This window comes from Anoplopoma fimbria, chromosome 5, assembly GCF_027596085.1.
Source record: "Anoplopoma fimbria isolate UVic2021 breed Golden Eagle Sablefish chromosome 5, Afim_UVic_2022, whole genome shotgun sequence".
Taxonomy (NCBI): domain Eukaryota; kingdom Metazoa; phylum Chordata; class Actinopteri; order Perciformes; family Anoplopomatidae; genus Anoplopoma; species Anoplopoma fimbria.
In genome coordinates this window covers 13,217,470-13,235,753 of record NC_072453.1, presented here as the reverse complement: position 1 = coordinate 13,235,753, position 18,284 = coordinate 13,217,470, and the positions used below count along the sequence as shown (strand labels likewise).

General features: G+C 39.4%; 1 protein-coding gene across 2 annotated transcripts; it reads left to right on the top strand.

The window, feature by feature from the left end:
• Window positions 1-713: 713 nt before the first annotated feature.
• Window positions 714-18,064, top strand: aclyb (ATP citrate lyase b). Of its 2 annotated transcripts, XM_054598416.1 has the most exons (29): window positions 714-851; window positions 3,239-3,420; window positions 4,007-4,129; window positions 5,344-5,406; window positions 5,888-6,078; window positions 6,717-6,796; window positions 7,068-7,198; window positions 7,523-7,641; window positions 7,742-7,878; window positions 8,152-8,213; window positions 8,497-8,614; window positions 8,842-8,996; window positions 9,639-9,732; window positions 10,671-10,700; window positions 12,439-12,580; window positions 12,995-13,163; window positions 13,277-13,381; window positions 13,568-13,764; window positions 13,927-14,008; window positions 14,141-14,251; window positions 14,333-14,460; window positions 14,548-14,641; window positions 15,077-15,231; window positions 15,333-15,483; window positions 15,652-15,795; window positions 15,995-16,108; window positions 16,258-16,340; window positions 16,585-16,661; window positions 16,748-18,064. In XM_054598416.1, exons 2-29 carry the CDS (start codon window positions 3,262-3,264, stop codon window positions 16,840-16,842), a joined length of 3,309 nt encoding a protein of 1,102 aa, XP_054454391.1. In that variant the 5' UTR covers window positions 714-851; window positions 3,239-3,261; the 3' UTR covers window positions 16,843-18,064. The 2 variants fall into 2 exon arrangements, with proteins under 2 accessions (XP_054454391.1, XP_054454392.1); XM_054598417.1 differs by lacking the exon at window positions 10,671-10,700.
• The last annotated feature ends 220 nt before the right edge of the window (window positions 18,065-18,284 follow it).

The window sequence follows — 18,284 nt, the reverse complement described above, 5'->3', positions numbered from 1 at the left end:
TAACTTTGTTTTTTATAAATGCAATACAAAACAAATTATTATAAGAATTTCCTGGAATTGATGTTTTTTTTTTGGGGGGACCATTGTTTAAGTTCTAATTTGTGCTTTGTTATCTAAGTCAATAAATAATTGTATTCATGATTGTTTTTCTTGACCTACAAACCTTAAGAGTAATTTAAAAACCTGGAAATAGAAACAATTTTATGCAAATTCCATTCTTATGTTTTAAGTTTTTTTATCTACTTTTATTATTGATTTTACTGTAAAGCACTTGTAACTTTGTTTTTTATAAATGCAATACAAAACAAATTATTATAAGAATTTCCTGGAATTGATGTTTTTTTTTTTTGGGGACCATTGTTTAAGTTCTAATTTGTGCTTTGTTATCTAAGTCAATAAATAATTGTATTCATGATTGTTTTTCTTGACCTACAAACCTTAAGAGTAATTTAAAAACCTGGAAATAGAAACATTTTTATGCAAAAGTTTTTTATCTACTTTTATTATTAATTTTACTGTAAAGCACTTGTAACTTTTTTTTTTTATAAATGCAATACAAAACAAATTATTATAAGAATTTCCAGTTTTTTTTTTTTTTGGGACCATTGTTTATTTTCGGTGGATTCTTATTATAAAGCTGTGGGCGTGGCCGTCGTCATCACATGACCCGGTTTGAACCAATCAGGAGCCGGCAACGACGTGTAATGGGTCGCCAGATTATGGTGCGACAGGGCGAGAAGAGTGAGGTGGCAATTGACGGAGCTTGGTACGAGAACAAGAAGAAGAAGGAGAAGTAGAGACTCTCTGGCTGTGTCTACGTCCTTCGAGGAGGTGCTACGTTCATTGACAAGGTAAACACCTTTTTATTTCTAACTCAAAACGTAGTTTGCACGCAGCTGTTTGCAGCGACCGAGGCTACCGTAGTAGCCTCGGTCAGGACTTCCAGGTCGTGTTTGCTATAAAGAAAGCTGCAGTCCCCTGTCATGCTGCCAGAGGTTTCCTGCATCGCCTTTCTTAGCTCTTAATCTTGGAAGCATAGTTTGAATACATGCACCTTGGATTACCAATCGCTTGGGGTAGCAAATTGAGGCTCCAGGCTGGTGGAGTGGGTGTGGTAGACCCGGTACAGGAGCATGCACAAGGCGGAAAAAGGTGATGCCAGAGCGGCTGTGTCTGGAGCAGTGGTCCCCCTTGATGGGGCCCTCTCCCCCCCCCTTAGTTGGCCCCATGTGATGCTGCTACCTCCTTCACTTCAGGAAGCCTGTAGTGACACATGTTTCACGGCGAGATAGCCTCGAACAATGGACGTGATCTGTGGATTATGGGCTGGCTAAATACTGGGACATCTGGCTCTGAAAGCATGACAGGATAGAGTGCTGGGCCAAATCCTAGCCTGGTTAGATATACATATATACATCTTACAGACTGACTCTGATGCAGAAGCTGTGTCCATAAAGCCAGTGCTAGTATTTCAGAAGCTGTCATAAAGCATCCATAAAATGTTATCAGCTCCACAAAGGCAGATTGACATAGGATGCATAATCATCAAGGCTCACTGCTTATCTTGGCTTCTTGTCTTCTTTTGAAGGTAGTTCATGGACCTGTTTGGGCTGTTCCCAACACTGGAACCATATTTTTGTGCTTTGTGTTGGCTGAGCAGGTTTGACAACATGCAGCGATATGTGAAACAGGACTGTCAAGACAATCAGTGCAATTATTTGTCTTTTGTTTAGGATCATCTTAACCTTCATACATTTCCGCCCCAAAAATACACAAATTGTTGTGAAATTCCCAAACATGTTTAATGGCAAGTCTTGGTAGCTTTTTATTTAATATGGGATTATGTATTTGGATGGAAGATATGGTAGTAAGAGAGTTTCTTGTCAGTGTTTGTGGATCAAATCTTGGTTTTGATCCACAAATGATTTGGATTTGGCTTTGGTTTGTGCTTATCTTTTTGGCTTTATGTCTCATGAAAGTGAAGGTAACGATAATAGGGTATCAGGACTATAGCGTTTATTTTTTCAGTGGCTGTCTCCATGTTGCTTGTCTCTGCTCAGAACCCAAAGATACTCAAATACTGTATTCACAGCGATATAAAAAACACAATAATAACAGCATATCTCTATGTATGAGAAGCTGGAACCAGAAGATTATCATAATTTTTTGAGGGGAAAATTATTGAAACAATTGATCAATAGTGGCAGAGCAATTTCCTGGTGATCAACTAAACATTTTCAGCTCTTGCTACATCTTTCCTCTGAATACTGACATGGGGCTTAGTTTTTTTTCTGTTTTCTCCTTTTCACATATCCACTTTATACAAAGGCTAGTTTGTTGATTGAAGGAATTATCACTTTTAATATTCACTACCTTCTCTTCTATAAAAGTATGTGATGACAGTTTGACACTAAGTAAGGTGACACCAATCTATAGCTCAGTTGATGAACATATAATACATAGAAGAATACAATACGTAGAAGGTACAGAAAGATGTTTTTTTTCAAAGATTGGAACAAAGAGTTACTGAGATATCATCAGTCAATACAAGAACCCTAAAACTCAGCACTGTTAATGTTTAATCTCTTCTTTCTCCAGGAGTTTGCTGTGTTCGCCTGAAAGCTTTTATGCACACTACTAATAAAATAAGCAGGGGAAAGCCATTAGATTTAGGCTAGTTGGACTGGCTTTGTAAATCATTACTGCGTAACTGGGTTATTTGTTTATTGATTCAATGTGCTATACTGGTATTTAAACAGTGTCCAACATAGCATGTGCATAAAACCTGGATTTATTTAGCAGGATATTAGATTTTTCAACAGTCGTGCAATAGCGAGCAATAACCCCATCTAGGTTGAAAATCATAATATATTTTGCCTTTAGCTCCTTGGTTCTCAAAATGCAAAAATAATTAGTTTTTTTGTGTTTGTTTTATCCATCAATATATACAGTACCAGTCAAAAGTTTGGACACGCCTTCTCATTCAATCGTTTTTCTTTATATTTATTTATTTATTTTTCTACATTGTAGATTAATATTGAAGACATCCAAACTATGAAGGAACACATATGGAATTATGTGGTAAACAAACAAATGCTCAACAAACCAGAATATGTTTTATATTTTAGATTCTTCAAAGTAGTTGAATGAGAAGGTGTGTCCAGACTTTTGACTGGTACTGTACATGTGATGATGTTGTAGCTCTGTGAAATTTACTGTTGTCTTCTGTCTCCCAAAGGTCCTGTGCTTACTGGCGCTGCCATGTCGGCGAAAGCCATCTCAGAGCAGACAGGAAAAGAGTTCTTGTATAAATATATCTGCACCTCAGCGGCCGTGCAGAACCGCTTCCTCTATGCCAGTGTCACCGCTGAGACCGACTGGGACCGCCTCACACAGGAGCACCCATGGCTGCTGACAGAGGTGAGGCAGCTGGGACAGATTCAACAGGCTTATTTTTCTTCTGCTGGCAAAGGACTATTGAAGTCATGAGGCTTATTACTGGCTGTCTATCACGGAAACTCTGTGTACATGATTTGCAGGACATAATGTCGTTACCATACAGTGGCTTGTGACTGATCATTTAAATGCATTTAGTAACTTTTATGATTTTGTGTGTACTTGTGGAAATGTTCGAAGAAAGTAGAGCTAGGCTACCTATGGCAATGTATTAATATCATACACCAACATATTTTATTAACGTAAGCAGATACCACATATCTCTGAGGCTGAGTTTGCCATTTTGAATTAAATCAAGATTGTTAAAGCTATTAGCATACAGCTAAAATAAGGATATTTTCGTGTGTGTGTGTGTGTTTACAAGCAAGTAATACTACTTTGATACACGTAACATTGAGAACTTGTCATATTATTTGTAACGGGGAAATCTTGTGTAACCAGTATCATATTTTAGCCTGGTATCAGTTATGTTGGTCAAGCCGGCATTGATACCTATCTCTGGCATTTGTTTAATATGTGGCTGATCCGTCTTCCACTTGCTTCCCTGTAGCGTCTCGTGGTAAAGCCAGATCAACTAATCAAACGGCGTGGGACGCTCGGACTGGTGGGCATCAACTTGAACCTGCAGGGTGTCCAGGAGTGGCTAAATGCCCGCCTCATGAGAGAGACCACTGTGAGTAATCTCTCTCTCTCTGTCTTGTTTGGATAAAAAGCAAAGACGCCAAAACACAGCACAGTTGTTTATAAAACTTTATAGAAGGATCTTACTTTCCCATTAAGTTGTTTGTTGTGACATTCTGCATATCAAACAGTAGAAACAAGCTGTTACAAAGTAATGTACCAGAAATATGTCATTTGATAGGCCAACACTGACGTATCTAATGTCGGTCTTAACGCAGCTTTACTGGTCACTTGGCTGTCTTGTCATCCAGACAAAGAACAATCAATCTTTTGTGAAGGTCCAACAATTCTGTGTCTGTATCCCGCATTTAAAATAACATAATTTACTTTGCTTAGAATCTGTTCAGATAAATAACCAGTACTCACTCTGCCAGTGTACCAGCTCACCAAGAATGTTATTTTCTTCTGGGTTAATTTGTTCAACCCCTTTTAATAATCTATGGACTTTAATACATGTTATTTATTTGTTTCTTTATCTTTTGTCATCTGTTTGAAATACAGCTTTTTTTTTTTTATCCCCACTTATAGAAATTTGGGACATTACTACAAACATAGACGGCTCATTTAAATTATAAGTATGCCTCTTAGATATGTAAAGCACACGGCCCCTGCTCCTCTTTGTGATTTAACTTACTAATTATGTCATAAATGAAGATAACAATGAGTTCTTACAGTCTGACCCATGTAGTAAATCACATGACTGCCATGTTGTCTTTTGTACAACATCTGTAGAGAATGTAAGTTACAGTTCCTCCGTATACATTAGCCCAAGCATATGGACCTATTCTGTGTAGAAGGTTGCTGTGTCCAGGGCCAGAGGCCTTGGGCTTATATTTAGATCTGCGAAGTCAAAGGTTATATAATGCAAGTGGAGGAGGGTGGTCTATTCTGGTGCACTATACCTACAAACATGATGTGCAGAACTGGCTGTCGCCATACTCCTGGTCCATTAGAAAGGGAATATAAGAAACGGTCATGCCAATAGTTTTTTTTAATGTCATGTCAAGATTCAAGGAACCTTGAACATTATTATTATTACTAATAATACTAATATGATAATAATATAATTTGCCATTCTATGTGCATATATAAACAGATAAAGATTACAACACATTGTAAATTAAAACGCAATGTACATACTCCACATCAAGTCTATAACTAGGTTAGTGACTAACATGCTTATGGTTTGTGTTTGGTCTTTAATAGGTTGGGAAGGCAAAGGGTGTGCTGAAGAACTTCCTCATTGAGCCCTTTGTTCAACACCAACAGGTAACGTCTGCTAGTTTCATCAGCTTGGGTTTCGTCTTTCTAAATCATGTTTATGTTTGAAAGCCAACTCAAGATTATTTTTGTAGCCTTTTATCATAGATAGACCCACGCTAGCAAAGGAAACAAAGAGGCAATCCTCAGCAGGTCAATGAAACTTTAAGGGCCAGGATAGAAAACATATTTGATGTCTTGTATCTAGGTCAGTGTCCATGTGATTAGTTGGTCTCACAGTTTTATTAAGTGAACAAACTGAGACTGAATGGTGTTAAATGTTATGATTGTTTATCACTCATTACTGTGTGATTAAATTAGCCTGTATGAAGGTCAGTTTTCTTAAAATAAGGAACTGGACGTTCAGGATGTTATACAAACAAGCTTGTCAGCTTTCTATAAATGAGTGAAAATGCATGCTCTGCTATTTGCAAACTAAAGGTGTATATGTATCCTTGTCTTTGCACTAACGCTCTACTGGTCCACCCAGGAGGAGGAGTTTTATGTGTGTATTTATGCCACACGTGAGGGCGACCATGTGCTTTTCCACCACGAGGGAGGAGTGGAGGTGGGTGATGTGGACGCCACGGCCCAAAGGCTGCTGGTCGCAGTGGATGAGAAGCTGAGTGAGGACCAAGTCACGGAGAAGCTCCTCACACATGTTCCCGATGAAAAGAAAGAGTACGGACACATCCTTTTTTTTTTATTTTTTTTTATTTGTTTTTATCTGCACAGAAAGATCTACAGCAGTAAACTTCACTTTACTCAAATTCACCTCAGTGAGACTTTGACAGGAGGTGCTCCTCCTCATATGTTTAGCCAGTTATTGTCACAAATACACCGTGTTAACAAGCTATATTTTATATTATTAAACAAAGTTATTGTCCTCCTTATCGCTGTCAGTAGAAACCTGGTTTTGGTGGATTTTATTTGTTACTGTTACTGATATTGTTCTGCCAAAGAGCTTCTCTGTCTTCAGTGTAGTTTGTGTGTCTTTTGCCGTTTGGCTGTGACCTTGAACAATTTGTTTAAGATTTTTGTTTTTGTGTTTCCCTTTTACAAATACCATCCCCAGGGTGCAGAGAACATGCTGATCTCTTTTATGCAGCATAACATTTCTGTTTTACTAGTTTCCCAAAAGCTCAATTCTTGAAAGCTAATTATGATCTGCTGTTATATAACTGATATTTGTTCTGCAACAAAATATGTTATGTATGAAAAGCAAGCTCTGGTCTACACTCCTTTTAATTGTATGTGGTTTTCAAGTAAGCTTTGTTGTATGTTGATTTTAACAATCTGTTTGTTTATCCTTCGTAAAGAGTCTTGGCCAGTTTTATAGTTGGCCTCTTCAACTTATATGAGGACCTCTACTTCACCTACCTTGAGATCAACCCTATAGGTATGTTTTTTATAACTTCAGACACATGCAGCCTACCTGTGCATGTGTCTATAACAGCTCCATTTTTGCATTATTAAATCAAGAGAATGTATTAAGTACTTTGAGGGGATCCATTATTTATTCATGGGAGCAAGTTACTAATGTGTGTACTAATGTGTACATAGTCTTCTTTAACAGACTGGCTAATTAAATCAAAATACAATAAAAAATCTTTATTAGAGGGAAACATAAAAAAATGTAATCAATGGTTAACTTTTATTCTCTTAACCAGTCGTCACCAAAGATGGAGTGTACGTCCTCGACATGGCAGCCAAGATTGATGCCACAGCAGATTACATCTGCAAGGCTAAATGGGGTGATGTGGAGTTTCCCCCACCCTTTGGCAGAGAAGCATATCCAGAGGTGAGATCTGAAGTACAATAAAGCAGGTTTTTATGTATGTGTGTATTAAGGTATATTGGGTTATAAAAAAGTAGTAAATGGGTCTTTTTCATAGTCTATTCATAAGGAATGTAAAAGTTCAATGTACTTAACTTTTATGTCTTTGGGTCCGCACACCTTAACAGTAATTAGACTATTTTTTTACTGCCTCTGAGAACAAATTATACCAAATGTAGTCCCAGCCCAAGCTTTTAAAGGGCACTTTAAACTTGTAGTGAATAAGTAGCTTGACTCTTGGTTTGTGCCTCCATCCTTGTCCTTATTACCACCGTTTGTCTATTGTAGGAGGCATACATAGCTGATCTGGATGCAAAGAGTGGTGCCAGTCTTAAGCTGACCTTGCTGAACCCTCGTGGCAGGATCTGGACCATGGTGGCTGGAGGAGGGGCTTCAGTAGTCTACAGGTGAGGTTTATATTGAGCCTTCATAGCTAAAAGAAGCTACTCAAAGTACCAACTAGAATCAGCACACGGTACTTAACTGTCCAACTTCACTCTTCTTTAGCGACACCATCTGTGACCTTGGCGGGGTGGATGAACTGGCTAACTACGGCGAGTACTCTGGCGCACCCAGTGAACAGCAGACCTACGACTACGCTAAAACCATCCTCTCTCTCATGACACGGGAGAAACATACACAAGGTTGGTACAGCCAAAACTTTGTTAGGGCTTGTTTGCAAAAACATGCTCAAAAGCTTAGGCCAAGTTTGCTTTGAGTATGGAAACCAGCGTTGGATCATTCCTCTGCAATGTGGACTGCTTGCTCTCCTTGAGTGTGTCTCAGGGCCACTGTTCACGCAGTAACTGTTTCCAGCAATAGACTTCATGGCTGTCACCAAACCGTTACTGAGGTGTCACATTTCAGTCATGAACATATTCTTAACATATCAACACTCCTCTCTCTATATCCTACAGGAAAAGTGCTGATCATCGGAGGAAGTATTGCCAACTTCACCAATGTAGCAGCCACATTCAAGGTGAAAAACATTAATGTATTTATCTGAAACACTATGAAAATAAACTATGGCAAATCTAAATGGTATCACATGCCTCCATAGTGTGAATTAGTCAACAAAATGCGTATTCATAGTTTTTAATAAAAAATTAAAAAAATTTACTTCAAGACACTATTTTGTTATTTCTAAAAATATTAAAGTACCTTATCTTTGTTGACTTACTGGCTGGCACAGCCATGCGGATATTTCTGAAGAAATCACAGTCTGTGAATAACCTTGGCGACCTGCCTGACTCTCTCCTCAGGGCATTGTCAGGGCCATCAAAGACTACCAAGGTCCTCTGAAGGAGCACGAGGTCACCATCTTTGTTCGACGTGGCGGGCCCAACTACCAGGAGGGGCTGAGGGTCATGGGGGAAGTAGGTGAGTGATATGAAGCTTAAGATCACAAATAAGAGCCCAGTCTGAGAACAACGGAGGTGCATGACTGTAGTATGTCATTTGTTACTTTGGAAACGCTTGGTGTCAAGCCATTTTTAGGGGATTTCATTGGACTACACATGACTGGAAGAGATATGATACATTTTTTTTTTATCCAAGTCAAATTGTTCGAATTTTTTTTAAATGCAGTTGTTTTACTTTTTCTGCAGGGAAGACCACAGGTATCCCCATCCATGTGTTTGGTACCGAGACCCATATGACGGCCATTGTTGGAATGGCTCTGGGCCACCGGCCAATCCCAAACCAGCCCCCAATGGACGCACATACGGCTAACTTCCTCCTCAACGCCAGCAACAGTGCAGTGGTATTTTCAATAAGTTACCCACTAAGGGAAAATTAGGGTTGACTGCAGGTCTTCTGCCTCTCCTTTACACACATTACAGATGTCTTAATGCTTAATATGGGCACCACATTTTCATGTGATATTGACTTGGTGACATTGAAACGGTCCTGTAAATCCACTTATCTAATTTTACTGTTTGAGAGTTAAAAAAAAGTATTATTGCTCAATAAATACCTGTCTACATATGCATTGACATTAGAGATTGCACAAATATATACAGCTTTTGTTCACATCTTGTAAAAAGTTTTACGTGTTTGAGTGCATTCACTTACTTGTGATACAATTCAGTCATACATGTTCAAACACTAAGGTTTGGACTGTGGAAGTTGTTTGACTAGCTCTATTGTATAGCATAACATGATTTTCTTTTTAGCCTCCTTTTTATTTGTTAACTGTGGTCCTCCATGTTCTTTTCAAAAAAATGCATACCTGTCAAGGCTATGTTGACTGGTGATAAACTCATACATGGCATGAGTGTACTTAAGATGTAAAAACATTACCTTAAGAAGGAAATTGTTAGTTCCCTGCTAAAATGTCTCATTGAAAGCATCTGTAAGGCTTTGAATAACCTAAATGTTTGTTTCTGTGTTTTTTCTTGACCAGACTCCAGCTGCAACAAGGACCGCTTCATTCTCCGAACCCAGGACGTCTAGCGATGTCAACCCGGCTAAAAAGTCTAAAGCAGGTCTTCCAGCAGGTGATTAAGAGCGTAGCACTCACCTCACTTCTGCGTATTATCAGCAACACTCCACATACTCATACACTTCTGCTTATTCCATTTCACTTTTCCTTGCTTCCTGTATTTCTTCTTCCCTCCGAATGCTGCTATTTTGCATTTTAATTTTCTCTCTCTTTCTCCCACCTCCTCCTGTTTTGCTGCACAAACTGTCCACTCACATTCGTCTTTCTTCATGCTCGTTTTTCTAAGACTCTCTCCATTCTATACTGTGGCCTCTGAAGAATATGGTCACAGGCGATTGGAAGGGTAAGTCATAGGTGTGCCATGCCCACACTGCGCTCGCCTGCTCACACACTCTACATTGGTCTGCCTCTTTTTCTTCTTGCCCCTCGCCCTCCTAATCTAGAAAGGAGTGTGTCAGTGTGTGTGACGCCTTCATTTTGCATCACCTCAGTAGTCCATTGGGGACATTACATTCCCTCAGCAATTAGGTATTTGTATTTTTTCATTTTTGGAATAATTAAAACAGGAGAAAGAATTATAGATAATCCACAAACCAAGCATACCAGTTTTCTAATGCTAACACTCATAAATACAAGGATCTTTAAAATAGATTTTTCATCTTTAGACTGAGTTGTGTGTTGTTGTGTAGGGATAGTTTTATTATAGTGAACGTAATATTATTTTTAAAACCTTCAGCAAAGGCTTTGTGGACATATGACTTGGATTGTGACTTTGACTTTTGCTTTTCACAGTTAAGGCATGCCCTGTAGCAGCTGAGCTTTGCATGGTCTTTCCTCTGGTGTCCTTTTTATGAAGTGTTTTCAGAGATGATACACAGTTTACAGAATGCAATGAAGCTTGTTCAATGAATAAGAAAAATATGCACTCATTCTTTTCTCTTTTTTTTGTGCTCATTTTGTCACATTTTGTGTTCCCGTCCCATGGGGTCACAGAAGCGCAAGCCTCATCAGGCTGCAGCGGAGGTATGGAAGGATGTGAAAAACCTGTCCTCCTGCCTTCTCCGTCCTCTGTCCACTTCCCCCTGCCTTCCCATTTTTGTGTGTTTGCTGATGTTTCTCCGCAGCATGTCCTTCTTTTTCGCATACTTATGGTGGCTTACTCACCCTAAGAGGTGCTGTTTTACATCTTGGTCTGACATTAGAGTATTGTGAAAACAAACCATGGACGTTTTTTTGTATATTATTTGAATTAAATTGTAAGGACACCTCAAGACCAAACCATGACCCACCACAGCCAGGCGAAAACAATCATTTCAACGTTTTCTTCCCCTTTTAAGATCAGCTTCATCGGTAAACCCAGGGAATCTGCAGGTCTAGAAAAGTCTTAAGATCGCTACTGATTTTCCATCATTGTTCCATATTTTGGCCGGTATGATCGTCACATGCGTTAAAAATTGAAGTGGTGCAGCCTGCAGAAACCCTGTAAAACATTACGTGTCACTTTACAGCCCTCTGTTAAAGAGGCAGTGATTGTGCTGAACAATTGATAGCATTGTGCACAACTTCATTTGGATCAAATCAGAGAACCACAGAAGGCAGTGATTCTGGACAGAGAGGAGAGACTTGGGAGGACAGGAACAAATGTGTGGCAAGAATGGTGATTGACTTTACAAAAGAATGCTTCAAACCAAATTGTAAACTAACATGTTGACATTGTGTTATTTAAACAGAATACTTGACACTTTTTTCAGGTTCTACATTTTTTCTTGCATGTCTGCTGGTTTGCTTTGTTATCTGGACCTTGCATTGAAATGTATTAATTTAGTTGTTAGTAGACCGCTTTGTCATCCACAGTCAAGGCTTGTGTGGTATTCCTGCTTGGTAATGAGCAAATAGGGTGATGTTTCTAAGAGCACACAGAAACCTTTACAAACATACAGTAGAAAAAGCTTTTTTAAGCTAGTTGTCTATCCGAGTCAGTGCAACTGCAAATGCTGAATTGACTTGTACCTGTATCGCACTTTTCTAGTCTTTAGACCACTGAAAGCACTTTAACTCTACATGTCATAGTTAACCCTTTCATACACTGATGGCACGAGCGACATCGGGACTCTAACTAACTATTCATACCAATTCAAAGCAATTTGGGGTTAAGTGTCTTGCCCAAGGACACATCGGCATGGACTAGCGGAGCTGGGGATCGAACCACCGATCTTCACTACTCTAGTATCATGTGTGAATGGATAGAGTTTTTTTTTAATCCAACTTCAAACAAGTTGTCCCCTATTCCAATAAATCTACCAGAACCACCTGTGCCATTTGAAATTTGACACATTGTGAGACCCCAAAATATTCCACCTGGAGATGGACAAAATTAAATATTATATAATGGATTTTCAGAGTCACTTGGTGACACTTGGTGACACTTGGTGAAACTAAGAGCAGCATTTGTCATCTGAAAACGGATGTGCAGTGTCAAAATTACAATGCACTGGTAAAAATAAAACTGCCATATTCCTAATGCAGCAACTAAGAGAAACATGACCTTCCTTTTGAAGCAGTGTTTGCAATGGTGAGGAGTTATTTTCTCTCCCTCCTGTATCTCTGTCCTCAGAGTGAGTTCTATCTGTACTCTGCCTGTTACCATCCCCATCCTGCTGTTTTCCTGAGCCTGAGCCCCTCCTCTAACCTGTGGTGATTTTATTTTTCTTTCCAGCTCTAACTTGACTCTCTATATCTTTCTGCCATCTTGTGTTTTTAGCCAAACCCAACACACTGTTCAGAAAACAAACCAAGGCCATAGTCTGGGGCATGCAGACAAGGGCCGTGCAAGGCATGATGGACTTCGACTACGTGTGCTCCCGGGATGAACCCTCTGTGGCAGCCATGGTCTACCCCTTCACGTAGGTTCCCCAAGATCTAAAGTTTGTCTGAAATGAGTTGACTTACAAGACTTGGTATTCCACTGATCATCTTAACAGTGTTACAACACATTGTCCTAAATAGTGTTTCACTGCAGACATTAGTTTTTTGTTTTTTTTAGCCCCTTCCCCAATTCCTACCTGCCTAATTCCAGCACCACTTGGTCAGACCAAACCAATCTTAAATCTCTACCTTCATTTTTATGTTAACTACACATCTGTAAAGTTTCCTGATTGTGTTAGCGACACTATCGCAATCACAAAAATATGCCCAAGGACATACACAGAGAGGAAATATGTTATATCAGTGATGCAAATCAGACTGCTCTTGATGAATTGAAAAAAAAAATGTTTTATTATATATATTATTGTACCCCACATTTCTGTGTTGCTCAGTGGGGATCACAAGCAGAAGTTTTACTGGGGCCACAAAGAGATCCTGGTGCCGGTCTATAAGAACATGGCCGATGCCATGAAGAAGCACACTGAGGTGGACGTCCTGATCAGCTTTGCTTCACTGCGCTCAGCCTTCGACAGCACTATGGAGGTCATGCAGCACCCACAGGTAGAAAGACACGGTGTAAAATATGTTTACATATAAGCCCATACATCACTGCATAAACTTGTAAGATTAAGACGCACCTGAAAGTCGGCTCTTTTATCTTATTGTGTTTTCAGATTCACACCATCGCTATCATAGCTGAGGGCATTCCTGAGGCTCAGACAAGGAAGATAATCAAGATGGCTGATGAGAAAGGTGTCACTATCATCGGCCCGGCTACGGTATGAAGCCATATCTCACCAACAGAGATTATTAAAAAAGATACTCTTTCAAAGTACTGCAGTAGACTGTAAATGTAGCTGTTATTGTGTCTGTTTGAGAGTGTATAAATGTGTGTAAGCAGAAAATGATCAATTTCAACTAGCTCACATAAATTAATTTGATACCCATTATTTTCTGTCTCCCAGGTTGGTGGCATCAAGCCCGGCTGTTTTAAGATCGGCAACACAGGTGGCATGCTGGACAACATCCTGGCTTCCAAACTCTATCGCCCTGGCAGCGTGGCATATGTGTCTCGGTCCGGGGGTATGTCCAACGAGCTCAACAACATAGTCTCCCGCACCACAGACGGCGTCTATGAAGGTGTTGCCATCGGAGGAGACAGGTGCAACAACTTATTTGCAAATATTTGATGAGTGAGAGACAGCTGTCCAGTTGAAGCCTGTTGTAAAACCATTCATTTTGAGATAATTTATCCTTGCTCCACAGAAACATATTGTCATCTGACAGACTTTTTAACTTTTTGTGTTCTCTTCTCTTTATCCAGATATCCAGGCTCCACCTTCATGGACCATGTCCTACGTTACCAGGACACTTCAGGCGTTAAGATGATAATAGTGCTGGGAGAGGTGGGAGTAGCTCCAAGAATGTTTACATTTTCAGATTAACATCAGCGTAATGTTGATTGTTATTTAATTTACTTCATATGTATTTAATACAATTTACCCATTTTTAACATTTCTTTTACTCTTGCAACCTAGATCGGAGGTACAGAGGAATACAAGATCTGCCAAGGCATCACAGAGGGCAGGATAACCAAGCCTGTTGTGTGCTGGTGTATTGGAACCTGCGCCACCATGTTTGCTTCAGAGGTTTGGTGGCTTTGTTGCTTTGGATTTTGTTGTTGTCGTAGTTACCATGTAATTAGCTCAACCTGTCACTTCTATCTTCAGGTTCAGTTCGGCCATGCAGGTGCCTGTGCCAACCAGGCTTCAGAAACGGCAGTAGCCAAGAACCAGGCTCTGAGGGACGCTGGCGCTTATGTACCAAAGAGCTTTGATGAGCTGGGGGATGTCATCAAGTGAGAAATACATCAGTCATACCAGAGTTTCTCATTTAATTGTTTTTTGAATATTTTTAATGATATTTTGGGTTTAATGGGTAACAGGAACGTTTATGATGAACTGGTGTCCAATGGTACCATCATTCCTGCCCAGGAGGTGCCTCCCCCAACAGTGCCTATGGATTACTCTTGGGCCAGGGTACGAAACTTCATCATAACTCCTTAGTAAACCTCAACAGCATCTGTCTTAGCCTCTGAAGAACTAAATGGTCTTCATATATTGTATGGTAACAATTTGGAGCACATCATTTTTAAGGAAATGTATCAGTTATAAGTGATAATTGAATTTTATGGCCAGTAACTATATGTATTGGCTTATATTCATGTTATAGCATAAACCCATGACACAAACAAACATATATATGATGAGGTCAATTTGTTTTACAGAATTGCCATCTTGGTATAAACGGAGTGAGACTCTTAACAGTTGAAAAATGTACTTATTCAGTGTCCTATGGTGGACAAAATGTGTGATCCCTCATTCACACTGTGCAGACATTTTCACTCTGTGTTTATTTCCTGTGTGTTAGAACCCATCTTTTATCTGTTTTACTCTTCCCTGGATTTCCTCTAGGAGTTGGGTCTGATCCGTAAGCCGGCCTCATTCATGACGAGCATCTGTGACGAGCGTGGCCAGGAGCTCATCTACGCTGGCATGCCCATCACTGAGGTCTTTAAAGAGGAGATGGGTTTAGGAGGAGTGCTGGGCTTGCTTTGGTTCCAACGCAGGTCTGTATGAAAACTAGATGACAGCGAAAAGAAGCGTTGGCTGGTTAACTTTAGTACAAAAACATTGTCGGTGAAATAAGCTGAGCTGTGTTTCTGTTTAGGTTGCCGCGATATGCCTGCCAGTTCATTGAGATGTGCCTGATGGTGACTGCTGATCACGGGCCTGCCGTCTCTGGTGCACACAACACCATCGTCTGTGCTCGCGCTGGCAAGGACCTTATCTCAAGCCTCACCTCCGGCCTGCTCACCATCGTCAGTACTGCTCACACGCACTTACACTCTGCCACCATCTTTTGCCAGAAAAAAATGGGAAAAAAACATTAAACATATTAACTTATCTTGTCTTTTACTGCCCACTCTGACCATGTGTCTAAACCTATTGTTTCTGTACTGAAACATGATTTTATTCATAAATTCCAGGGGGACCGTTTTGGAGGTGCTCTGGATGCAGCCGCAAAGCAGTTCAGCAAGGCGTTTGACAGTGGCATGCTGCCCATGGAGTTTGTCAACAAGATGAAGAAGGATGGCAAGCTGATCATGGGCATCGGACACAGAGTCAAATCAGTAGGCAGTGCTCAGCTTTTACCACTACCTAGAGTTACACTATTCAGATTCATTAATGATGACATTTTTAGATTATAATGGACAATTTCTAAGGTCACATCTCTGGATAATTCTTCATTAGATTAGAATAAAAATATTGTCATACCTTACAGTAAGGAGCGTTAATTACAAGAAACAAAAAGTTTGTCTCTTCTTTCAGATCAACAACCCAGACATGCGGGTGCAGATTCTGAAGGACTTTGTTAAGCAGCATTTCCCCTCCACCCACGTACTCGACTACGCCCTAGACGTAGAGAAGATCACCACCTCCAAGGTACTTGTTATATGAATTTTCATTGCAAAAAGTGACATAAAAAACATGATAATTCTTTCTCCCTTGATTTTATGTTAATTTTGGCAAATTAGTTGGCTTACATGTATTCCGCTGACCTTTTAGATAAATTGATTAACTTTTATTTTCAGAAACCAAACCTGATTCTCAATGTAGACGGTTTCATTGGTGTTGCCTTTGTGGACCTGCTTAGGACGTGCGGTGGCTTCACACGGTAACACATTTTAAATTGTTACAGCTGTGTTTTACCATATTGTCATTCATTGACTGTCAGAAAAACAGGAGGAGTTATAGATGTTGATAAACACATTAATAAACACATTTCTGCTTACAAATGTATTTGTGTTTTATAAAACCCCCAAAAATATAGATGCCAAAAGTCCATTGTCTGTTTTCTGGATTGATAGCAAGCACACTGTCCAGTATTGTTTCTCACATGAATGTTGAACTGGTTCCAGAGACGAGGCTGACGAGTTTGTGGAGATCGGTGCACTAAACGGGATTTTTGTCCTTGGACGTAGTATGGGCTTTATTGGTGAGTCCCAATCAGATGGAGCTGCAACAATAAGTTTCAAAGTATTATTAAAACAAGATGTCTAACTAGTGTCTGTCTTGCATTAGGACATTACCTGGACCAGAAGAGGCTGAAACAGGGTTTGTACCGCCACCCCTGGGATGACATCTCCTATGTGCTTCCTGAACATATGTCCATGTAATCCCCACATTACAGAATGGAACACGCTAACAGATGTGACTGCCCAGATGAGTCTGGCAGCATTACACATCTCACTTAATGTATATGTACTCTCCGGGTATGACAACAGTGGCCTTGGGAAAACGGGGCAGGGTGAGTCTGGGAAATGGAAGTAGTTTTTACTGAGAAAAAGGGCAAGTATATTTGCAGATTTAGTTTTGGGAAAATAATTTAAATTCTGAGTTGTTACTTATTCAGTTTTGACCACAGACCCAAACCAAACTACAGTAGTTGCTAAAGCACAAAATCTATTGGTACTTTAAAAAATGGGCAGGATTCAAAGCACATTTCAAACTGGACTCCTGCATTACAGAGTCTGATTAGGTAACCTGCAGTAACAGCTGCTGTCAAGTTTGTCAACAATATAACATGTTTTTGATACTATTCCAAAAAAAATAAATTAATAAGCATTTGCCTTTTTACGCCACACGACAGTGTGCTTAATTATGCTCCCTGGCTTTCCGAGTATTGCCAGTATAGTTTAAACATTAGAAAATAATGTCTGTTTTAAATTCCTTCTCCAAGATTCAATCCTATTGAGAAAGATTGTTGTCATCACAAGATAAACCACATTTATTTTTAGGAATGGTCATCTTTGTTAGATGTTCTAAAAAACAGACACAAATTGTTCCAAATGGTTGACATTACAGAGCTTATCTTAAAAACAGCAGACAAACAGATTAAACAAACATATGGTGATTTAAGTGTCACTCCGATATTGCCTTTCCTAAAACAACCAGACTAGGTAGCAGACCAGACTAGAATAGTTGGAATTTAGCAACTATTGTACGTTAGATTCAGTTTTGAGTTGTTCAGGTCTTTCACACAAAGTATGAATTAAACTACTTTTGTAAAATGTAGATTTATCAAAAGGGGACAAACAAAATGTTTCATGAATGAGCACTTGAGTCTTCTGGTGAGGGACCATGAAAAGCGTTTACTTCACTTGGGGAAATGATTACACATAAAATGGATAATAAAAAAGCTTTGTATAATAATTGTCCAACTATACTTAAGACTTGTTACCAAAAAAAAAAAACCGCTTTGTAACTGCCCACTGTACGGCCTGCTGTGTTTGCGCTTTGTTTTTGCTGTTTTTATTTAACTGTGAAAAAAATGCTTTGTTTTTTTGTAATATGCTGCAAATGGTAGTATAATAATAAAGAACTTATTGTTTTACTTTTCATTATGGCTGAAGTTTATGTCTAAATCTATTATAGGTTAAGAAGTGCTCTTTGAATAGACCGTACTGAAGCCCCCCCATTTCCATCAACAAACTTTGAAGAATTGTGCTTTTGTAAAATTATGAGATGTTAGTTCAATCCTTGTCTTCTGTGGGAAAATAATAACAAATGACCAACTGGTTCAATGATTTGAGTAATCACCCAGATCAATGCACATAGG

Excerpts from the sequence above, each read along its gene's own strand:
- aclyb (XM_054598416.1), top strand. The coding sequence starts at position 3,262 with ATGTCGGCGAAAGCCATCTCAGAGCAGACAGGAAAAGAGTTCTTGTAT. Across the intron at positions 6,797-7,067 it reads CCTTGAGATCAACCCTATAG|TCGTCACCAAAGATGGAGTG; the intron begins GTATGTTTTTTA and ends TCTCTTAACCAG. Across the intron at positions 15,484-15,651 it reads CCTCCGGCCTGCTCACCATC|GGGGACCGTTTTGGAGGTGC; the intron begins GTCAGTACTGCT and ends CATAAATTCCAG.